The 18,082-nt window shown below is 46.1% G+C and overlaps 1 protein-coding gene across 1 annotated transcript; it reads right to left on the bottom strand.

Annotated features, from left to right (window-relative positions):
* Positions 1–11,160: 11,160 nt before the first annotated feature.
* On the bottom strand, positions 11,161–12,012 carry LOC120964850 (uncharacterized). The gene has a single exon (XM_040389836.1). It carries the CDS (start codon positions 12,010–12,012, stop codon positions 11,161–11,163), a length of 852 nt encoding a protein of 283 aa, XP_040245770.1.
* Positions 12,013–18,082: the final 6,070 nt, after the last annotated feature.

Below are 18,082 nucleotides of genomic sequence, written 5' to 3'. Positions count from 1 at the left end.
ACCTTGTCTTCTCCTTTGTATCAGATGCTTGCAGATTCCAGCTTAGTCCAATGCACGTGCACTATTATTATTATTATCATCGTTCGGTCGTGCAAGTGAAAGGCAATTATGACGATATATGATGGACCTTGAGATGAGAGAAGCTGGTATGAACTCGACCTCTCTTGTTTTTCTAAATATAATTAGTTCATCGTTCCTGATACAGCCTATTATGAATAAACATGTTTGCAATGACAATTAGATATTATACTAGCTTATGCCATGATTAATTAGCTAGGAGTTTATAATGGTTTACCTTGCATGCCAACATGCTATTAAAATGGTTGTGATGTGGTATAGTAGGGTGGTATCCTCCTTTGAATGATTCAAGTGGCTTGACTTGGCACATGTTCGCGCATGTAGTTGAAACAAAATCAACATAGCCTCCACGATATTTATGTTCATGGTGGATTATATCCTACTCATGCTTGCACTCAATGTTTATTAATTTTAATGCATGTTCATGACTGTTGTCGCTCTCTAGCTGGTCGCTTCCCAGTCTCTTTCTAGCCTTCACTTGTACTAAGCGTGAATACTGTTTGTGCATCCAATCCCTTAAACCCCAAAGTTATTCCATATGAGTCCACCATACCTTCCTATATGCGGTATCTACCTGCCGTTCCAAGTAGATTTGTATGTGCCAAACTCTAAACCTTCAAATGAAATTCTGTTGCATGCTCGAATAGCTCATGTATCAACTAGGGTTGTCTGTATCTTCCATGCTAGGCGGGTTATTCTCAAGAGGAGTGGACTCCGCTCCTCACTCACGAGAAAATGGCTGGTCACCGGGATGCCCAGTCCCATGCTTTAAGCAAATCAAATCAAAATAATTGCAAACAAAACTCCCCCGGGATTGTTGTTAGTTGGAGGCACCCGTTGTTTCGGGCAAGCCATGGATTGATGATTGTTGGTGGAGGGGGAGTACAAACTTTACCATTCTGTTTGGGAACCGCCTATAATGTGAGTAGCATGGAAGATATCGAGATCTTTCGGTTGTTATGTTGACAATGAAAGTATGCCGCTCAAAATATTATTCATCTCTATTTCAAAAATTGAGCTCTGGCACCTCTACAAATCCCTGCTTCCCTCTGTGAAGGGCCTATCTATTTACTTTTATGTTGAGTCATTACCCTCTTATTAAAAAGCACCAGCTGGAGAGCACCGCTGTCATTTGCATCCATTACTATTAATTTATATTGAGTATGACTATGACTGGATCTCTTTTACCATGAATTACAATGTTTAGTCAGTCCTTGATCTTCAAAGGTGCTCTGCATTTATGTTTTGCGGTCTCAGAAAAGACTAGCGAGATACCATCTTGTTATATCATATTATGATTGTTTAGAGAAAGTGTTGTCATCCGAGATTTATTATTATTGCTCGCTAGTTGATTATGCCATTGAAATGAGTAAACATGAGACCTAAATGTTATTGTGAATATGGTTAGTCATAATCTTTGCTGAAAACTTGACTGCTGGCTTTACGTATTTACAACAACAAGAGCAAACAGAGTTTGTAAAAGTTTTTCTTTATCACTTTCAGTTTATCAACTGAATTGCTTGAGGACAAGCAAAGGTTTAAGCTTGGGGGAGTTGATATGTCTCCATCGTATCTACTTTTCCAAACACTTTTGCCCTTGTTTTGGACTCTAACTTGCATGATTTGAATGGAAATAACCCGGACTGACGCTGTTTTCAGCAGAATTGCCATGGTTTTATTTTTGTGCAGAAATAAAAGTTCTCGGAATGACCTGAAACATCACGGAGATTATTTTTGGAAATAATAAAAAATACTGGCGAAAGAATCAAGGCCAGGGGGCCCACACCCTGTCCACGAGGGTGGGGGCGCGCCTACCCCCTGGGCACGCCCCCTGCCTCGTGGGCCCCCTGGAGCTCCACCGACCTCAACTCCAACTCTATATATTCACGTTCGGGGAGGAAAAAATTAGAGAGAAGGATTCATCGCGTTTTACGATACGGAGCCGCCGCCAAGCCCTAATCTCTCTCGGGAGGGCTGATCTGGAGTCCGTTCGGGGCTCCGGAGAGGAGAATCCATCGCCATCATCATCATCAACCATCCTCCATCACCAATTTCATGATGCTCACCGCCGTGCATGAGTAATTCCATCGTAGGCTTGCTGGACGGTGATGGGTTGGATGAGATTTATCATGTAATCGAGTTAGTTTTGTTAGGGTTTGATCCCTAGTATCCACTATGTTCTGAGAGATGTTGCTATGACTTTGCTATGCTTAATGCTTGTCACTAGGGCCCGAGTGCCATGATTTCAGATCTGAACCTATTATGTTTTCATGAATATATGTGAGTTCTTGATCCTATCTTGCAAGTCATTAGTCACCTACTATGTGTTATGATCCGGCAACCCCGAAGTGACAATAATTGGGACCACTCCCGGTGATGACCGTAGTTTGAGGAGTTCATGTATTCACTATGTGTTAATGCTTTGGTCTGGTACTCTATTAAAAGGAGGCCTTAATATCCCTTAGTTTCCAATAGGACCCCGCTGCCACGGGAGGGTAGGACAAAAGATGTCATGCATGTTCTTTTCCATAAGCACGTATGACTATATTCGGAATACATGCCTACATTACATTGATGAATTGGAGCTAGTTCTGTGTCACCCTATGTTATAACTGTTGCATGAACAATCGCATCCGGCATAATTATCCATCACCGATCCAATGCCTACGAGCTTTTCACATATTGTTCTTCGCTTATTTACTTTTCCGTTGCTACTGTTACAATCACTACAAAACTATCACTGTTACTTTTGTCACCATTACCGCTACTATCATACTACTTTGCTACTAAATACTTTGCTGCGGATATTAAGTTATCCAGGTGTGGTTGAATTGACAACTCAACTGCTAATACTTGAGAATATTCTTTGGCTCCCCTTGTGTCGAATCAATAAATTTGGGTTGAATACTCTACCCTCGAAAACTGTTGCGATCCCCTATACTTGTGGGTTATCACTACCTGTGTCGGGTTATCAAGACCATGTATTTCTTCAATAGGTGGTAAATTCTTAACATCTTCAGCTTTAATACCCTTTTCTTTCATAGATTTCTTTGCCTCTTGCATATCTTCAGGACTGAGAAATAGAATACCCCTTTTCTTCGGAGTTGGCTTAGGAGTTGGTTCAGGAAGTGTCCAATTATTTTCATTAGTCAACATATTATTCAATAGAAATTCAGCTTGATCAACTGTTCTATCCCTGAAAACACAACCAGCACAACTATCTAGGTGGTCTCTGGAAGCATCGGTTAGTCCATTACAAAAGATATCAAGTATTTCATTCTTCTTGAGAGGGTGATCAGGCAAAGCATTAAGTAATTGGAGAAGCCTCCCCCAAGCTTGTGGGAGACTCTCTTCTTCAATTTGCACAAAATTATATATTTCCCTTAAAGCAGCTTGTTTCTTATGAGGAGGGAAATATTTAGCAGAGAAGTAATAAATCATATCCTGGGGACAACGCACACAACCAGGATCACGAGAATTAAACCATGTCTTAGCATCACCCTTTAATGAGAACGGAAATAATTTAAGGATATAGTAGTAACGAGTTTTCTCATCATTAGTGAATAGGGTAGCTATATCATTTAATTTAGTAAGATGTGCCACAACAGTTTCAGATTCATAGCCATAAAAAGGATCAAATTCAACCAAAGTAATTATCTCAGGATCGATAGAGAAATCATAATCCTTATCAGAAATACAGATAGGTGAAGTAGCAAAAGCAGGGTCATATTTCATTCTAGCATTCAAAGATTTTTCTTTCAGCTTAGCTAATAATTTCTTAAGATCATGTCTATCATTGCAAGCAATAAAATCTCTAGTAGTTTCTTCATCCATAACATAACCCTCAGGCTCAACAGGCAATTCATATCTAGGGGGAGAATCTTCATCATCACTTTCATCAATATTATCAGTTTCAATAATTTCATTCTCTCTAGCCCTAGCAAGTTGTTCATCAAGAAATTCACCTAGTGGCACAGTATTATCAAGCATAGAAGTAGTTCCATCATAAGTATCATGCATAGCAGAAGTGGCATCATCAATAACATGCGACATATCAGAATTAATAGCAGAAGCAGGTTTAGGTGTCGCAAGTTTACTCAAAACAGAAGGAGAATCAAGTGCAGAGCTAGATGGCAGTTCCTTACATCCCCTCGTAGTTGAGGGGAAAATCTTGGTTTTTTCGTATTTCAAGTTCCTCATAGTGATCAGCAGATATAAATCCCAAGTGACTCAAAGAATAGAGCTATGCTCCCTGGCAACGGCGCCAGAAAATAGTCTTGATAACCCACAAGTATAGGGGATCGCAACAGTTTTCGAGGTTAGAGTATTCAACCCAAATTTATTGATTCGACGCAAGGGAAGCCAAAGAATATTCTCAAGTATTAGCAGTTGAGTTGTCAATTCAACCACACCTGGATAACTTAATATCTGCAGCAAAGTATTTAGTAGCAAAGTAGTATGGAAGTAACGGTAACGGTGGCAAAAGTAACAGTAGCAGTTTTGTAGTAATTGTAACAGTGGCAACGGTAAAGTAACTAAGCAAAGATCAGTATGTGAAAAGCTCGTAGGCATTGGATCAGTGATGGAGAATTATGTCGGATGTGATTCCTCATGCAATAGTTATAACATAGGGTGACACAGAACTAGCTCCAATTCATCAATGTAATGTAGGCATGTATTCCGAATATAGTCGTACATGCTTATGGAAAAGAACCTGCATGACATCTTTTGTCCTACCCTCCCGTGGCAGCGGGGTCCTATTAGAAACTAAGGGATATTAAGGCCTCCTTTTAATAGAGTACCGGACCAAAGCATTAACACTTAGTGAATACATGAACTCCTCAAACTACGGTCATCACCGGTAAGTATCCCGATTATTGTCACTTCGGGGTTAACGGATCATAACACATAATAGGTGACTATTGATTTGCAAGATAGGATCAAGAACTCACATATATTCATGAAAACATAATAGGTTCAGATCTGAAATCATGGCACTCGGGCCCTAGTGACAAGCATTAAGCATAGCAAAGTCATAGCAACATCAATCTCAGAACATAGTGGATACTAGGGATCAAACCCTAACAAAACTAACTCGATTACATGGTAAATCTCATCCAACCCATCACCGTCCAGCAAGCCTACGATAAAATTACTCACGCACGGCGGTAAGCATCATGAAATTGGTGATGGAGGAAGGTTGATGATGACGACGGTGACGGATTCCCCTCTCCGGAGCCCCGAACGGACTCCAGATCAGCCCTCCCGAGAGAGTTTAGGGCTTGGCGTCGGCTCCGTATCGTAAAACGCGATGAATCCTTCTCTCTGATTTTTTTCTCCCCGAACGTGAATATATAGAGTTGGAGTTGAGGTCGGTGGAGTTCCAGGTGGCCCATGAGGCAGGGGGGCGCGCCCAGGGGGGTAGGCGCGCCCCCACCCTCGTGGACAGGGTGTGGGCCCCTGGTCTTGATTCTTTCGCCAGTATTTTTTATATATTCCAAAAATATTCTCCGTGAAGTCTCAGGTCATTCCGAGAACTTTTATTTCTGCACAAAAATAATACCATGGCAATTCTGCTGAAAACAGCGTTAGTCCGGGTTAGTTCCATTCAAATCATGCAAGTTAGAGTCCAAAACAAGGGCAAAAGTGTTTGGAAAAGTAGATACGATGGAGACGTATCAATGAGTAGTCTATCATCCTAATAAGCCAGGCTATCACATACACCCTCACTCTTAGGAACCGACGTCCTCGTCGGGCCACAAGAACGTTCCCTCTTGGCACATACGTCTGTGCATCCAGTCTGGCGCATGTGCCATGTCGTGTGCCACGACGGGTCATAAACGTCATGCACTACATGACCCCGCACCTTTCCGCAAACATTAGTGCAACCGCGAGGGTCGGCTCTGATACCAACTTGTAACGCCCCGGACACACCCGCCGGTGGTTGTTACCCCGACAGATCAATACTAGTCTTTTCTGTGCACTTTGTCCTCACTCGTGCGCACCCGGGAGCAACTTCCTGGTAGGTCACCCGTCCTGAAATTACTCCAAGCTGAGCACGCTTAACTTTAGAGTTCTGTCCAAATGGGCTTCCGGAAAAGAAGTTATTCCTTATTGATATGAGTAGTCTATCATCCCTAATAAGCCAGGCTATCACAACAGGTCATCAGATATGGTGGCATAGATCCAAAGAACCATCGTGATGTCAGCGTTCCTCCACACCACATCCTCGTGGAGAGGATCGGTATCCTACAGGATGTGGTCCTCGACGTTGAATTTGTCGACAACAAAGAGGAAAAGTTCGCGCCACTTGGAACAATTGTCGACCTCCACGCTCAACTTGAGCAGGGTAAGGATGTGATATTCACGTGATGCATGGAAGGAGTGGGGCAACATGAACCTGGGCGACGTTGGCGAGGGTGTTGGTGTTGTTGGAGGAGGGACGGAGGCGCCTTTCCCTTGAAGGGTCTTGCTTCCTTCCCCGTGGCGCCCGCCACCGCTGTCCCTCCTCCTGCCTGACGACACCCGTCTCCGCGATCTTGTTGTTCACCCCTTGTGTGCCAACGCCGACGCTCTCACCCTCGACAACGTTGCCAACATCGACGTTGGCAATGTTGGCAACGTTGCCACACCCCCTCCATGCATCACGTGAATATCAATCCTTTATCCCATTCAAGTTGAGCCTGGAGACTAACAAATATTCCAAGTGGCACCAGCTTTTCCTCTTTGTTCTCCACAAATTCTAGGTGGAGGACCACATCATGGAGGACACCAATCCTCTCCAAGGATGCGGTGTGGAGGACCGATGACATCGCACTGGTTCTTTGGATCTGCGCCACCATATTCGATGGCATGTACGCCGCCAGCTTGACCCCGTAGAGCACCGCCTACCATCTGTGGTACCAGTTGCATGCCTACTTCCGCAACAACGTGGCCGGGCGGGTCGTGCACAATGGCACGAAGTTTCAGGCTACGATGCAAGGTGACTCTTCCATCGCCGAGTACTATCGTCGTCTTCAGCCCCTCGTCAACTCCCTGGCGGACGTCGACGAACCTGTTACCGACCGCTCACTAACGCTCCAGCTCATCCATGGCCCGAGTCGCAGGTTCAGATGATGGCCACCTTGCTCCCGATGCAGGTCCCCTTCCCCACCTTTACTAACGCTCGTTCCAGGCTCCTCGGGGAGATCTCGCTCACAGATCGCAAGCACGCTAAAGCCAGCGTGGCTCTCACGATCGAGCATGGCCCCGGTACTCCCAGCTCCGACCATTAGTCTGGTTCTCGGGCAGATAAGGGCAAGGCTCCCGCCGACAGCCCCACCTTCGGTGATGGTCGTGTTGGTGACCGTGAGCACGGATGCGGGAATGGTGGTTCTTTGTCGAGCTCTTCCACCGGTCGGGCCTAGCTGACCAGATGCTCTGGATGGGCTACTTTGCGCCTGGGGATCGCCCATGTCTCCACAACAGTGGCGTAATCCCAGGGTCCCGCTTAACGCTGCTGGCATCCTCGGCCCCCAACCCAGCGTGCTGCACCAGGCCTACCTCTCCGGCCCGCCTCATGCTCAAGCCAGCTCTTTCGCCAGCCCGTCCAACTGGGAAAACTACTCCCTGATGAACGCGGCCTTCACCAACCTCCAGTTGCAGTAGCCCCATGCCGGACCCGAGTAGTTCATGGATTCGGGAGCCTCCTCCCATGTCGCCGGCAGTGGTAACCTCGACAAGCTCTCCTCATCTTCAATGCAAACTCTTCGGTATGGTCTTTGGCAACGGTTCTACCATCCCCATATTCGCTACTCGGTTCTACTAGACTCGGTAATCATCCTTTCCATCTTAATCAGATTCTCGTTTCACCTAATATTGTCAAAAACTTAATTTATGTTTGTCGTTTTACTCGTGATACTTAGTGTATTTTTTGTCTTTGGCCCTTTTGGCTTTTCTCTGAAGGACTTGGCAACTGGGAAAACCCTAATGAGGTCCAATATCTCGGGAGATTTTTATCAATTCTTTTCAAATAAAGACGACATGCAGACCTTCTCATTCCTCACCACTAGCAACATCTGCCATCTGCTATTGGGCCATCCAAGCCGTGCCTCTCTTTCCATTTTATCTCGAGATTTTCTTCTCACATGTAATAAATCTCAAGGTTCCTCTGTTAGTGAATCTTGTAAAATTGGAAAGCAATCTCGTTTACCTTTTGCTCTGTCTCATTTATTTACTACTGCACCATTCCAATTGATTCATTGCGATTTATGGACATCCCCTATGTGTAGTTTTTCCCGATTCAATATTACCTTGTTGTGTTAAATGATTTCACTGATTATTTTTTGACTTACCCTCTCCAATGCAAATCTGACACCTCTTCTACTTAGCAATGATTTTTTTGCGTTCGTTAACACTGAATACAACATTCCTATTTGGTGACTGTAGTGTGATAATGGTGGCGAGTTCCTCTCTTCCTCCTTGCACGACTACTTGTCCTGCACCGTTGTTTCGTTCCGGCTCTTCTGATCTCACACCTCGCCGCAAAATGGCAAGGCCGAGCAACTCATCCACACCACGAACGGCGTCCTACGCACCCTACTCATACATGCCCACAGGTCGCCAGAATATTGGGTCGAGGCCCTTCATACTGCCACACATCTCCTAAACCGGTGCCCATCTTCTGCCATCAACAAACTCACTCCATATTTTCTTTTAAACGACGTTCTTCCCACATATGATCACATGCATGTTTTTGGCTGGTTGTGCTTTCCCAACCTCACCCATCTTGCGCCTCAAAACTCTCTCTGCGATCCACACCCTGTGTGTTCATTGTTTACCCCGTTGGAGCACAAAGGCATTGTTGCCTTGATCTTCGTATGCCCCCTGGGAGCACAAAGGCTATCATTGAATGGATCTTTGTATGCTACGCGTTTTCATTTCACGGCATGTGGTTTTTAACGAGAAGATTTTTTTCCCCCTCCGCTTGCGGCACCGACCACAAAATCTGCCACACCACAAAATGCCCCACTGGATCCGCTGCATATCCCACCTACCTATCCCATCCCACCTTTCTCGTAAACATGCGACATACATTCGCTTCGGGATTGCCCTAGATTGTGTCCCCCTAGGATCACACGTGAGGCCCAGCCACTCCGCCCCGCGCGCCACACTCGCTACAAGTGCACTCAATTCCCCCGGTCAGCCCCGTGACTCAAGTTGTGCTGAGCCTACCCGTCGCTATCCAACCGTCGCCTCCCACCCACCTAGTTGCCGCGGAGACCAGCCCCACCATCCCATTCGCAGGATCTACCCCCCTTGACAGCTCACATGCACCCAACCCCGTCTTACCGGCTCCACCTCCCCTGCCGCCGCGGGCTATTCTGGTATAGCCACCCCAAAACAAACACACAATGCATACAAGGGCCAAATCTAGTTAATTTCTTCCCAAACAACATCATAATCTCTTCGCCACCACCTCCATAAGTAACAACCCCTCCTCCTACCGTGTGGCACTTACCGGCAGGCGGCAGGGCAGACCTACTGCGGTGGAGGAGTTGTCGAGCCATGAAGGAAGTGGGGCAACGTGCGTGTGTCATTATGGACGAACAGAGCAGAGGTGTGTGTTCTTTTGTATTTCAGCCAGGGCAATTTTGTCCTTTCACATCTCCAACCAATGGGCTCAACAGAATCACACAAAGGGTGTGTTTGGATGATTGCCAATACCTACCCTACCAATTATTTGGTCATGACCAAGATTTTGGTGCTTGTTTGGATGGTTGCCAATATATTGGCTTGCCCATAACTCTATGACAACTCTAGTTCAACTTTAGTCAATGTTGGACAATCATGCGCAAGCAAAAGCTTGACCAAAATATTTGCTAGCCAAATGTTTGTTACGGCTAATTTGGGCTCAAACCAAACGTACCCAAAGTATGGGACAGACTCTAACCAAGACATAGAGGTCGCAGCCATACGATAACCAAATTGTGCAAAAGCATGGTCTACTGTGTTACCACTCTGACAAGAAAAAATGAACTCATGGCTATCAAGCGAGGCAATGCAAGTAAAACACCAAAATGAGCGAGATCAGAGTCCCCAGAGTTTAGCGCTTAGACCAAGTTCAACCAACAGATTCTAGGATAGTGTGGAAGGCCCCTAGACCAGCTGAACCTTCAATTACAGCAATGCAAGGCATTGCTTCGAGGTAGAGCTTTCCTCGTGTGTACAAGTTTCCCGGCACCTGCCGCCACAAACTCTCATGTGACTGTGCAAACCACAAAGGCAACAGTGGAGCTAGGATTGAACCAAACCCCGGGGCAATTTTTTTCGTCAACATGGAAAAGTTTGGCACGTATAACAGCCCATAGCATTCCAAAAAAATACCCCATGCGAAGAACATACAAAATAAAGTTCAATTGCTCAATAAATCTAGAATAGAACCTATTTTTTGCAGGGATCTAGAATTCAACCTCAATGATTAACAATCTAAAAAAAGAGATAAAACATGAGAAAACTACAAATCATCTATACACTGACAATCAGACAATGCAAATGCATACACCAATTTCTATTTCCGCAAAATAAATCAATTCGAGTTCCATCAACACATCACACATACATAGACACTCCAATCCATTTTAATTTCAGTTCAACATTATAATCGTATATGCATTGTGACAATCAGACAATGTATATAGCAAATTCAGCAAAGACCAAACTTCCAGCGAGAGGAGAGGAGAGGCGCCGCGGAGGTAGGAGGTGGCAGCAGGACACACAGTCAGAGCACGCACAGACCGCCGGAAGCACGAGGCCTGGGCGCAGCGGAGGAGGATGTCGTCGCCTTGTCAGCTGCTCTGCTCGTCGCGGCCCGGGGGGGGGGGGGGGGGGGGGGGGGTGGCGGTAACAGGATGACAGCACGGCCAGGCTGCACGGGAAGGCCGGTAACAGGATGACGGCGACGCCAGCGGCATGCGTGCGTTAGGTTGTGCCGTTAGTTTTTTTTTTTTTTTTGAGGCAAAGGTCGTGGTGTTACTGTTTTTTTCTTTGAGGATCAGGTCGTGGCGTTAGGTTTTTTTTTAGACAAACTCGCAAAGCTTTTATTCACCCGTCACAAATGTTTACAGGGACGAAATCCAAATTTCCTAGGTGGCCTAACCAGACATGGCGGCCAAAACCCAGCGATAACGCATGCTTTGCAAGCTTGTGAGCCTCAACATTCGAGGTCCTAAACTCATGATTAATCAAACAAGAGGAAAAAACTCTAGAGCTGTCTATAATTTCATGTATCACGGCTCCATATTGTGCACTTGTACCTTTCTTGATTGCTTCGACAACCACCTTACAATCCGAAGCAACTGAAATATCGTGGAAGAGCAAGTCATCCGCAAGGGCCAAAGCTTCACGTATCGCCAAGGTCTCCAACGTCTCTGGGTCATCAACGTTGTTGAACCGGATCACCGACGCTCCTTGGTACTCCCCGCTGTCGTCTCTGCAAATGGCCGCAACGGTCCCGAACCGACCATGTCTCGCAACCGCCGCATCGACATTGATTTTCATATGATTTTCTGGGGGAGGAATCCACTCCGCCGATCTTGGGCCCGGTGCCTTCTTCTCCTTCTCTGGCTTTTCCAAAAACTGAAGCTCTGACAGGTAGTTCGATATGAAGCCATGGGTTGCAAAGGGAGTCTGGAAAATTCCCTCGTGTATTAACTTCCTCCGTGCAGACCAAATCGCCCAAAGAGTGACGACCAATGTGACAAGTTCGTCGTTGGGCAGCGACTCAAACATGGAGAATATCCACTCTTTTGCGTTGTCGTTTCGGTTCATCGCCATATGCTGCACCATCTCCTCCTTCGACAGAGCCCATATGCTCTTGGACAGGGTGCAGTCCAGTAGGGAATGACGCCAACTGTCCTGCGCCCCACACACCCCACAAACATTCGTAGTGGACATGTTTCGGTGCTGCGGTAGATCTCCTGTTGGTAATGAGTGTTGGGCAAGTCTCCAAATGAAAACTTTTAGCTTCGACGGCACATTTAACTTCCATAAGGCCGACCAGCTCTTCATCAGTCCCTGGAGATTGGAAGTATGCTCTCCTTCCTCTAACCATGCTTCTCTTCCACTCTTTATACGGTATATCAATTTGTATGCTGTCCTGACAGAAAAAAGGCCTCTCGGATCCTCGGACCACGCCCAAAAATCATCAACTTGACGGGTGCATAAGGGAATCCTTAGTATGGCCTCGGCATCCATTGGAACAAAGACTTGCCTTATCAGCTCTTCTCTCCAAGAAGCGGATGAAGCATCAATTAAGTCTGATACTAGTTCTGGAGGATCATGGACCAAAGAAGAAATCGGCCTCATCATACCCGCTCTGGGAATCCAATTGTGATGCCAAATGTTGGTCGAGCGCCCATCTCCTATTCGCATAATCGCACCAAGTTTCAACATGTCTCTCCCATCAACGATTGCTCTCCATATCTGAGATGGGTTTGAGCCCAGCTCTGCCTCGAAGATGGAGGAAGTAGGATAATAAGCTGCCTTTAGGATGCGTGAGCTCAAGGAGCGCGGCTCTGTCAGGCACCTCCAAGCCTGTCTAGAAAGTAGAGCCAGGTTGAAAACTTCCATATCCTTAAAGCCAAGACCACCCAAGTTTTTAGGATTTGTCATGACGTCCCAAGATACCCAGGCAGGTTTCCTCCTCCCATGTTTTGATCCCCACCAAAATTGCCGTATGATTGAAGTTACACTATCACATAGACCCCTCGGGAGCCGGAAGCACGACATAGAGAAAACTGGTATGGCATGTGCAACTGATTTTATCAACACCTCCTTGCCCGCTGCTGACAATAGTTTCTGCATCCACCCCTTCACTTTTTCCCACACTCTATCCCTCAGATAACGGAATGTGCCATTCTTTGACTGACCAACCTCTGTGGGCATCCCCAAATATTTCTCACTCAGAGATTCATTCTGGACCTGAAGGATGTTTTTGACTTGGTTCCTCAAAACCTCGGGGCAACCTTTGCTATAGAAGATTGAAGACTTTTCAGTGTTGATTCTTTGGCCTGATGCATCACAATAAGTACGAAGTAGGTTTGAAACCGCATTTGCTCCCTCCACACTAGACTTAAAAAGCAACAGGCTGTCATCCGCAAACAGAAGGTGATTCACCACAGGAGCTGTGGGTGCCACCTTCACACCGCCAAGTACCGATGACTGAGAACTAGTTTTTAGAAGGCACGAAAGGCCCTCTGCTGCCAATAAGAATAGGTAAGGGGAAATGGGATCTCCCTGCCATATACCTCTGGATGGTTTAAATTGCTCCAACTTTTCTCCATTAAACAGTACTGAGAAGGACACTGATTTTACCATCCCCATTACAATATCAGTCCATGCCAGAGAGAACCTAATTTTAGCATGATCACCTGTAGGTATGCCCACTCGACCCTATCATATGCTTTCATCATGTCCAGCTTCAGGGCACATAGACTATTAGTCTTAGACTTGTTCCTCTTCATGAAATGCAAGCATTCATAAGCACAAATAATATTGTCTGTGATTAGTCTCCCAGGCACGAAAGCAGACTGTTCTTCAGAAATAATATCAGGCAAGATTTTCTTCAATCTGTTAGCAACAACCTTCGAGGCGATTTTATATAAAACATTGCAAAGGCTTATTGGCCTGAACTGAGATAAGATAGTCGGACTAGCAACCTTTGGTATCAAGACTAACACCGTGTCATTAACACCCTCAGGGCTCTCCTCTCCTCTAATGATGCGCAAAACCACCGTTGTCACTTCATCCCCACATAGATCCCAATGTCTTTGGTAAAAATGAGCCGGAAAGCCGTCGGGCCCCGGGGCTTTAGTTGGGAACATCTGAAACAGAGCCGTCTTCACCTCAGCATTAGAGTAGGGCGCATCTAATGTGTCATTCATCTCCTGAGTTACCTTGCGGGGTACATGCTATAGTACTTCCTCCATACCGCTCACTCCCTCAGAAGTATATAATGACTTGTAGAAATCTTGGACCATAGCCCTCAATTCTGCATGATCCTCTGTTACAACGCCTAGGGAATTCGATAGTGCTCGTATCATGTTCTTCTTGCGTCTCAAGCTAGCCCGCATATGAAAAATCTGGTATTTTTATCGCCCGCTGACAGCCATTCTAACCGAGATCTCTGACGCCACATAAGTTCCTCCCTGTGAAGAAGTTCCACCAGTCTCTCATTGAGTTTCGGCTCGGCATGCGTAGGGCCAGTGCGGATTGGATCGCCCCGCAGCTGCTCTAGCTTAGCCTTGATCTGCTTCATTTCCTTCCGAATGCTCCCAAACGTATCTCTACTCCATGTTGACAGATCCGTGCTGATTCTGAGAAGTTTATCCCGAAAATCTCCTACACCATAGCCCGGTGCAAGAGTACTCCAACTATCAGTTATCTTCTCCGTCCATGCCTCGTGTGTTTCCCACATAGTCTCATATCTGAACATCTTCCTCTTCATTGTGTCATGTTGAGTACCATCAAACCTCAGAAGGATCGGCCCATGATCTGAGGTAGCTCCATCCAAATGATATAGTGTTGCTAGTGGAAACCGAGCTGTCCTAGCCGAAGCCAAGGCCCTCTCAAGACGAACCCTACAAAAGCTCCCTCATGTAACCCTCTTCTCAAAAGTCCAGGGCCGTCCCTGGTAGCCAAGGTCCATGAGCATGCACACATCAACTGCATCGCGAAAGGCTTGTATCTGCGCGTTGCTCCTATCCGCTGCTCCATCATGTTCCTCCGGAAGTAGCACTTCATTGAAGTCGCCAAAATAGAGCCATGGTAAATCGCTCATAGTGCTGATTCCCTTAAGGACATCCCAAGTTTGGTGCCTTAGATGTGTCTGGGCCTCCCCGTAAATGCACGTGATGCGCCAAGGATCCTGGCCCGTTTCTGTGACCCTAGCATCAATGTGGTACACAGAGTCTCCCAAAATTTCAACGTTACAATTGTTATTCCAAAACATACCAAGTCCTCCACTTCTTCCTTGACTGCTTATTGCATACGAATTATCAAAACCTAAAGTTCCAGCTAAAGCTTCTACACGTGCTCCACTTATCTGTGTTTCAACAATACATAGCACGGTAGGGGTAAACTTCATCACAAACTCGCGAATTTCTCGAACTGTCGCAGGTTTACCCGCTCCGCGACAGTTCCAACAAAACGCACTCATTGGGCCCGGCGGTCCTCCTCTAGGGAGTCCGCCAACTTCTTAACAGATATGTTGAAACCTTCCTGACCCGGGGTCACCAATCTTGTTCGCTTGGGATCTCTTTTTGGGGGTGGACTGATAACTGAGCTGCTCCCCACAGGCACTAAGGCCAGCTGATCGGGTCCCAAGCCAGAGCCATGCATGGAAGCTGAAGCGCTGCTGGCATGCCCTGTACCACTTGCCCTTTTACGAGAGAACTCCTCCATGTCCGTATCTTGAGTCGGTTCTGACTGATCTTCCTCATGTGTCTGATTCTCCCGACCATCCCCATCGAAGCAATTATTGCCTGGGTGTTGTCCTCTTCCACCCGTACGTCCTCCTCTGTGACCACCACGGCGGCCTTGGCCACCACTCTGCCAGTTCTCATGTACCAGCCCGCCCTCAGGTCTTTGAAGACTAAGGCAGAAGGTGGATGCACACCAGACCCGTGTTCTTTGAAGAGATGACCCAGCATCCCACATACTGCACACCAATCGGGCAACTTCTCATATTTAACCCGATAAATCTGACGCTTCCCTCCCCTTACCATTGACACAACATTCTTCAGAGGCTTCGTCACATCAATTCTAACCCAAACACGATGGAAATTACCAGCAAAATCCTGTGAAGGAGGTTCAGCAAACAAGACTTCTCCCACCCTTCCAACAAGCGGTTCGATGAGGTGAGCAAACAAGTCGGCGACGTCATGGATCTGGATCCAAATATCTATTGTATCCAGCTTGATAGTGGTCGGTTTCGTCACCCCATCATATGGTTTGATAATGACAGCATCTCCCCTGAAGTGTCATGGCCCTTCTTGCATCACCCTCTCCCAATCACCCATGCAAGAAAATTGGATGGTGTACAGATTATCTTCCAATGGCCTGAATTTGACCTCCTGGGCAAGGTCCCAAGCAGATCTCATGTTGCGAAAAAAACCACGTCTGGCTGTAGGTTTTGACTGAGTTCACCTTCACGATAGCAACCCATCTAGCTGCATCTTCAGGGATGTCGGCCTCATCGAAAACTACATCATCCAGATCCTCTTCCTTGAACCCAAGCTCTTGCATCATCTTCTCTACATCGCTAACCCCGGCAGCGCTAGGGTTTTCGTCAGAAGCCATGTTGTAGTCTCACCCGACGGATATCGGATCGGGTTGGAAACAGGGGAACCCTAGGAGCGCCCCGCTCCCACAAGCCAGCCCCTTCCCCCAACGATGAACGTGGAAGGAGCGGCGAAGGCAGGGAGGGGAGGTTGATCGGCGGCGACAGGGACAGCCAAAACTCCAGTAGGCGGCGGATCGCCTCGGAGAAAACCCTAAACCCTAACGAGAGGGAAAAACGATACGGATAGACAGGTCGTGGCGTTAGTGAAGAGAGAGGAGGGAGAACTAGGCCTGCGCTGCCCTAGCTGGACCCCGGGCCATATATAAGTCTGTATTACGCCCGACATGGGCCAAGAGTGCTGAGGGCCCAGCTACAGGCCCGTGCTCCGGCAAATTGGCAGTATTCTCGGGCTTTGTTTGGTTGAAGGGGAGGAAAACCCCACCACGTTAACAAATCCCCAAGTACACCTCAAAAGAAGCCCTAAAAAATGTACACCTAAAAAAGCCCAAGTTGCTAAAGAAAAAAAAACTGAGTTTGCCGGTAAAAACACTAAGTTTCCCTCAAAATAAAAAACCCTAAGTTCTTTCTCTCTCTCTAAAAAAACCTAAATAAATAAAAACAAAAATATACCCCTAAGAGGTAGCCTAAAAACAAAAACAAAAATAATAAACAAACCTCTACTGGGTCCCTTAAAAAAATCAACAGAGGTCGTGCGATCTTGTCTTCTCCTCCCTCCCTCGTCCTACAGCACCAGGCGGCATCGCACATCCTTGCTTCCCCGCTCAAATTTTCTTGCATGCAGCGTGTGAGGACGACCACCATTGTGAGCTTGGGCGATTGCAGCACCACCATCTGTTGTGAAGCGTCGTCGTCGTTGCTATACGGGCTAACATCGCCATGTTGAAAGTGTGCAAGCCTCTGAACCCTAGAACCCTTTTCACTAGTGATTACTTGTTATTCTAATATGAGGTAGTTTACCGATTGGCAAGAGAAATGTAGGTCTTTTATCCACAGGGAATAAGGGTGGCGCAATTTTGACCGGGTAGAGCAAACATGAGCCATTTTATCAATTATTACGTAAAATAATATGACTAATTGGTATTCTACATGTTAATATGATTTTTTTATTAAGCAAGTTTGATTAGGGCTGGGCATTCGGTTTAAATGGTTAATACGGTTTGGTTTATTCGGTGTTTTATAATTTCGGTTTTGAAGAAATGGAAACCGAATTAATCACACAATATTTAGAAACCGAACCATATTAATCATAATATATCGGTTCGGTTTATTTGGTTAACCGAAAACCAAAATACATGCACTCATCAGTATATATCACAAGAGCTAGCAACCTCGACATCAGTCAGTGCTTTATTCGGTCAAGCAAACTAGTAAACATAATTAAGTGTAAAATCACATGGGGCGTTACATGTATTATGTACGGAAGAATATGTGTGATGCGTGTAAACTATGCAACTCATGCACTAATTGATACACTAATTGCTAGTTACTTCCATAACCAAGCGCCGGGCATGCATACATACTCCTACGAGATATTGCATGGATAGAAATCTTAATAAGTACTCCCTCCGTCCCATAATGTAAGACTTTTTTTATATTAACGTCTTACATTATGGAACGAAGGGAGTACTTACTAGAAGAATACGGCCATCGACTATGTTGCAT

This window comes from Aegilops tauschii, chromosome 5 (genome assembly GCF_002575655.3).
Source record: "Aegilops tauschii subsp. strangulata cultivar AL8/78 chromosome 5, Aet v6.0, whole genome shotgun sequence".
NCBI lineage: Eukaryota > Viridiplantae > Streptophyta > Magnoliopsida > Poales > Poaceae > Aegilops > Aegilops tauschii.
The sequence above is the reverse complement of the archived record's forward strand: the minus strand, read 5'-3'. Positions and strand labels throughout refer to the sequence as shown.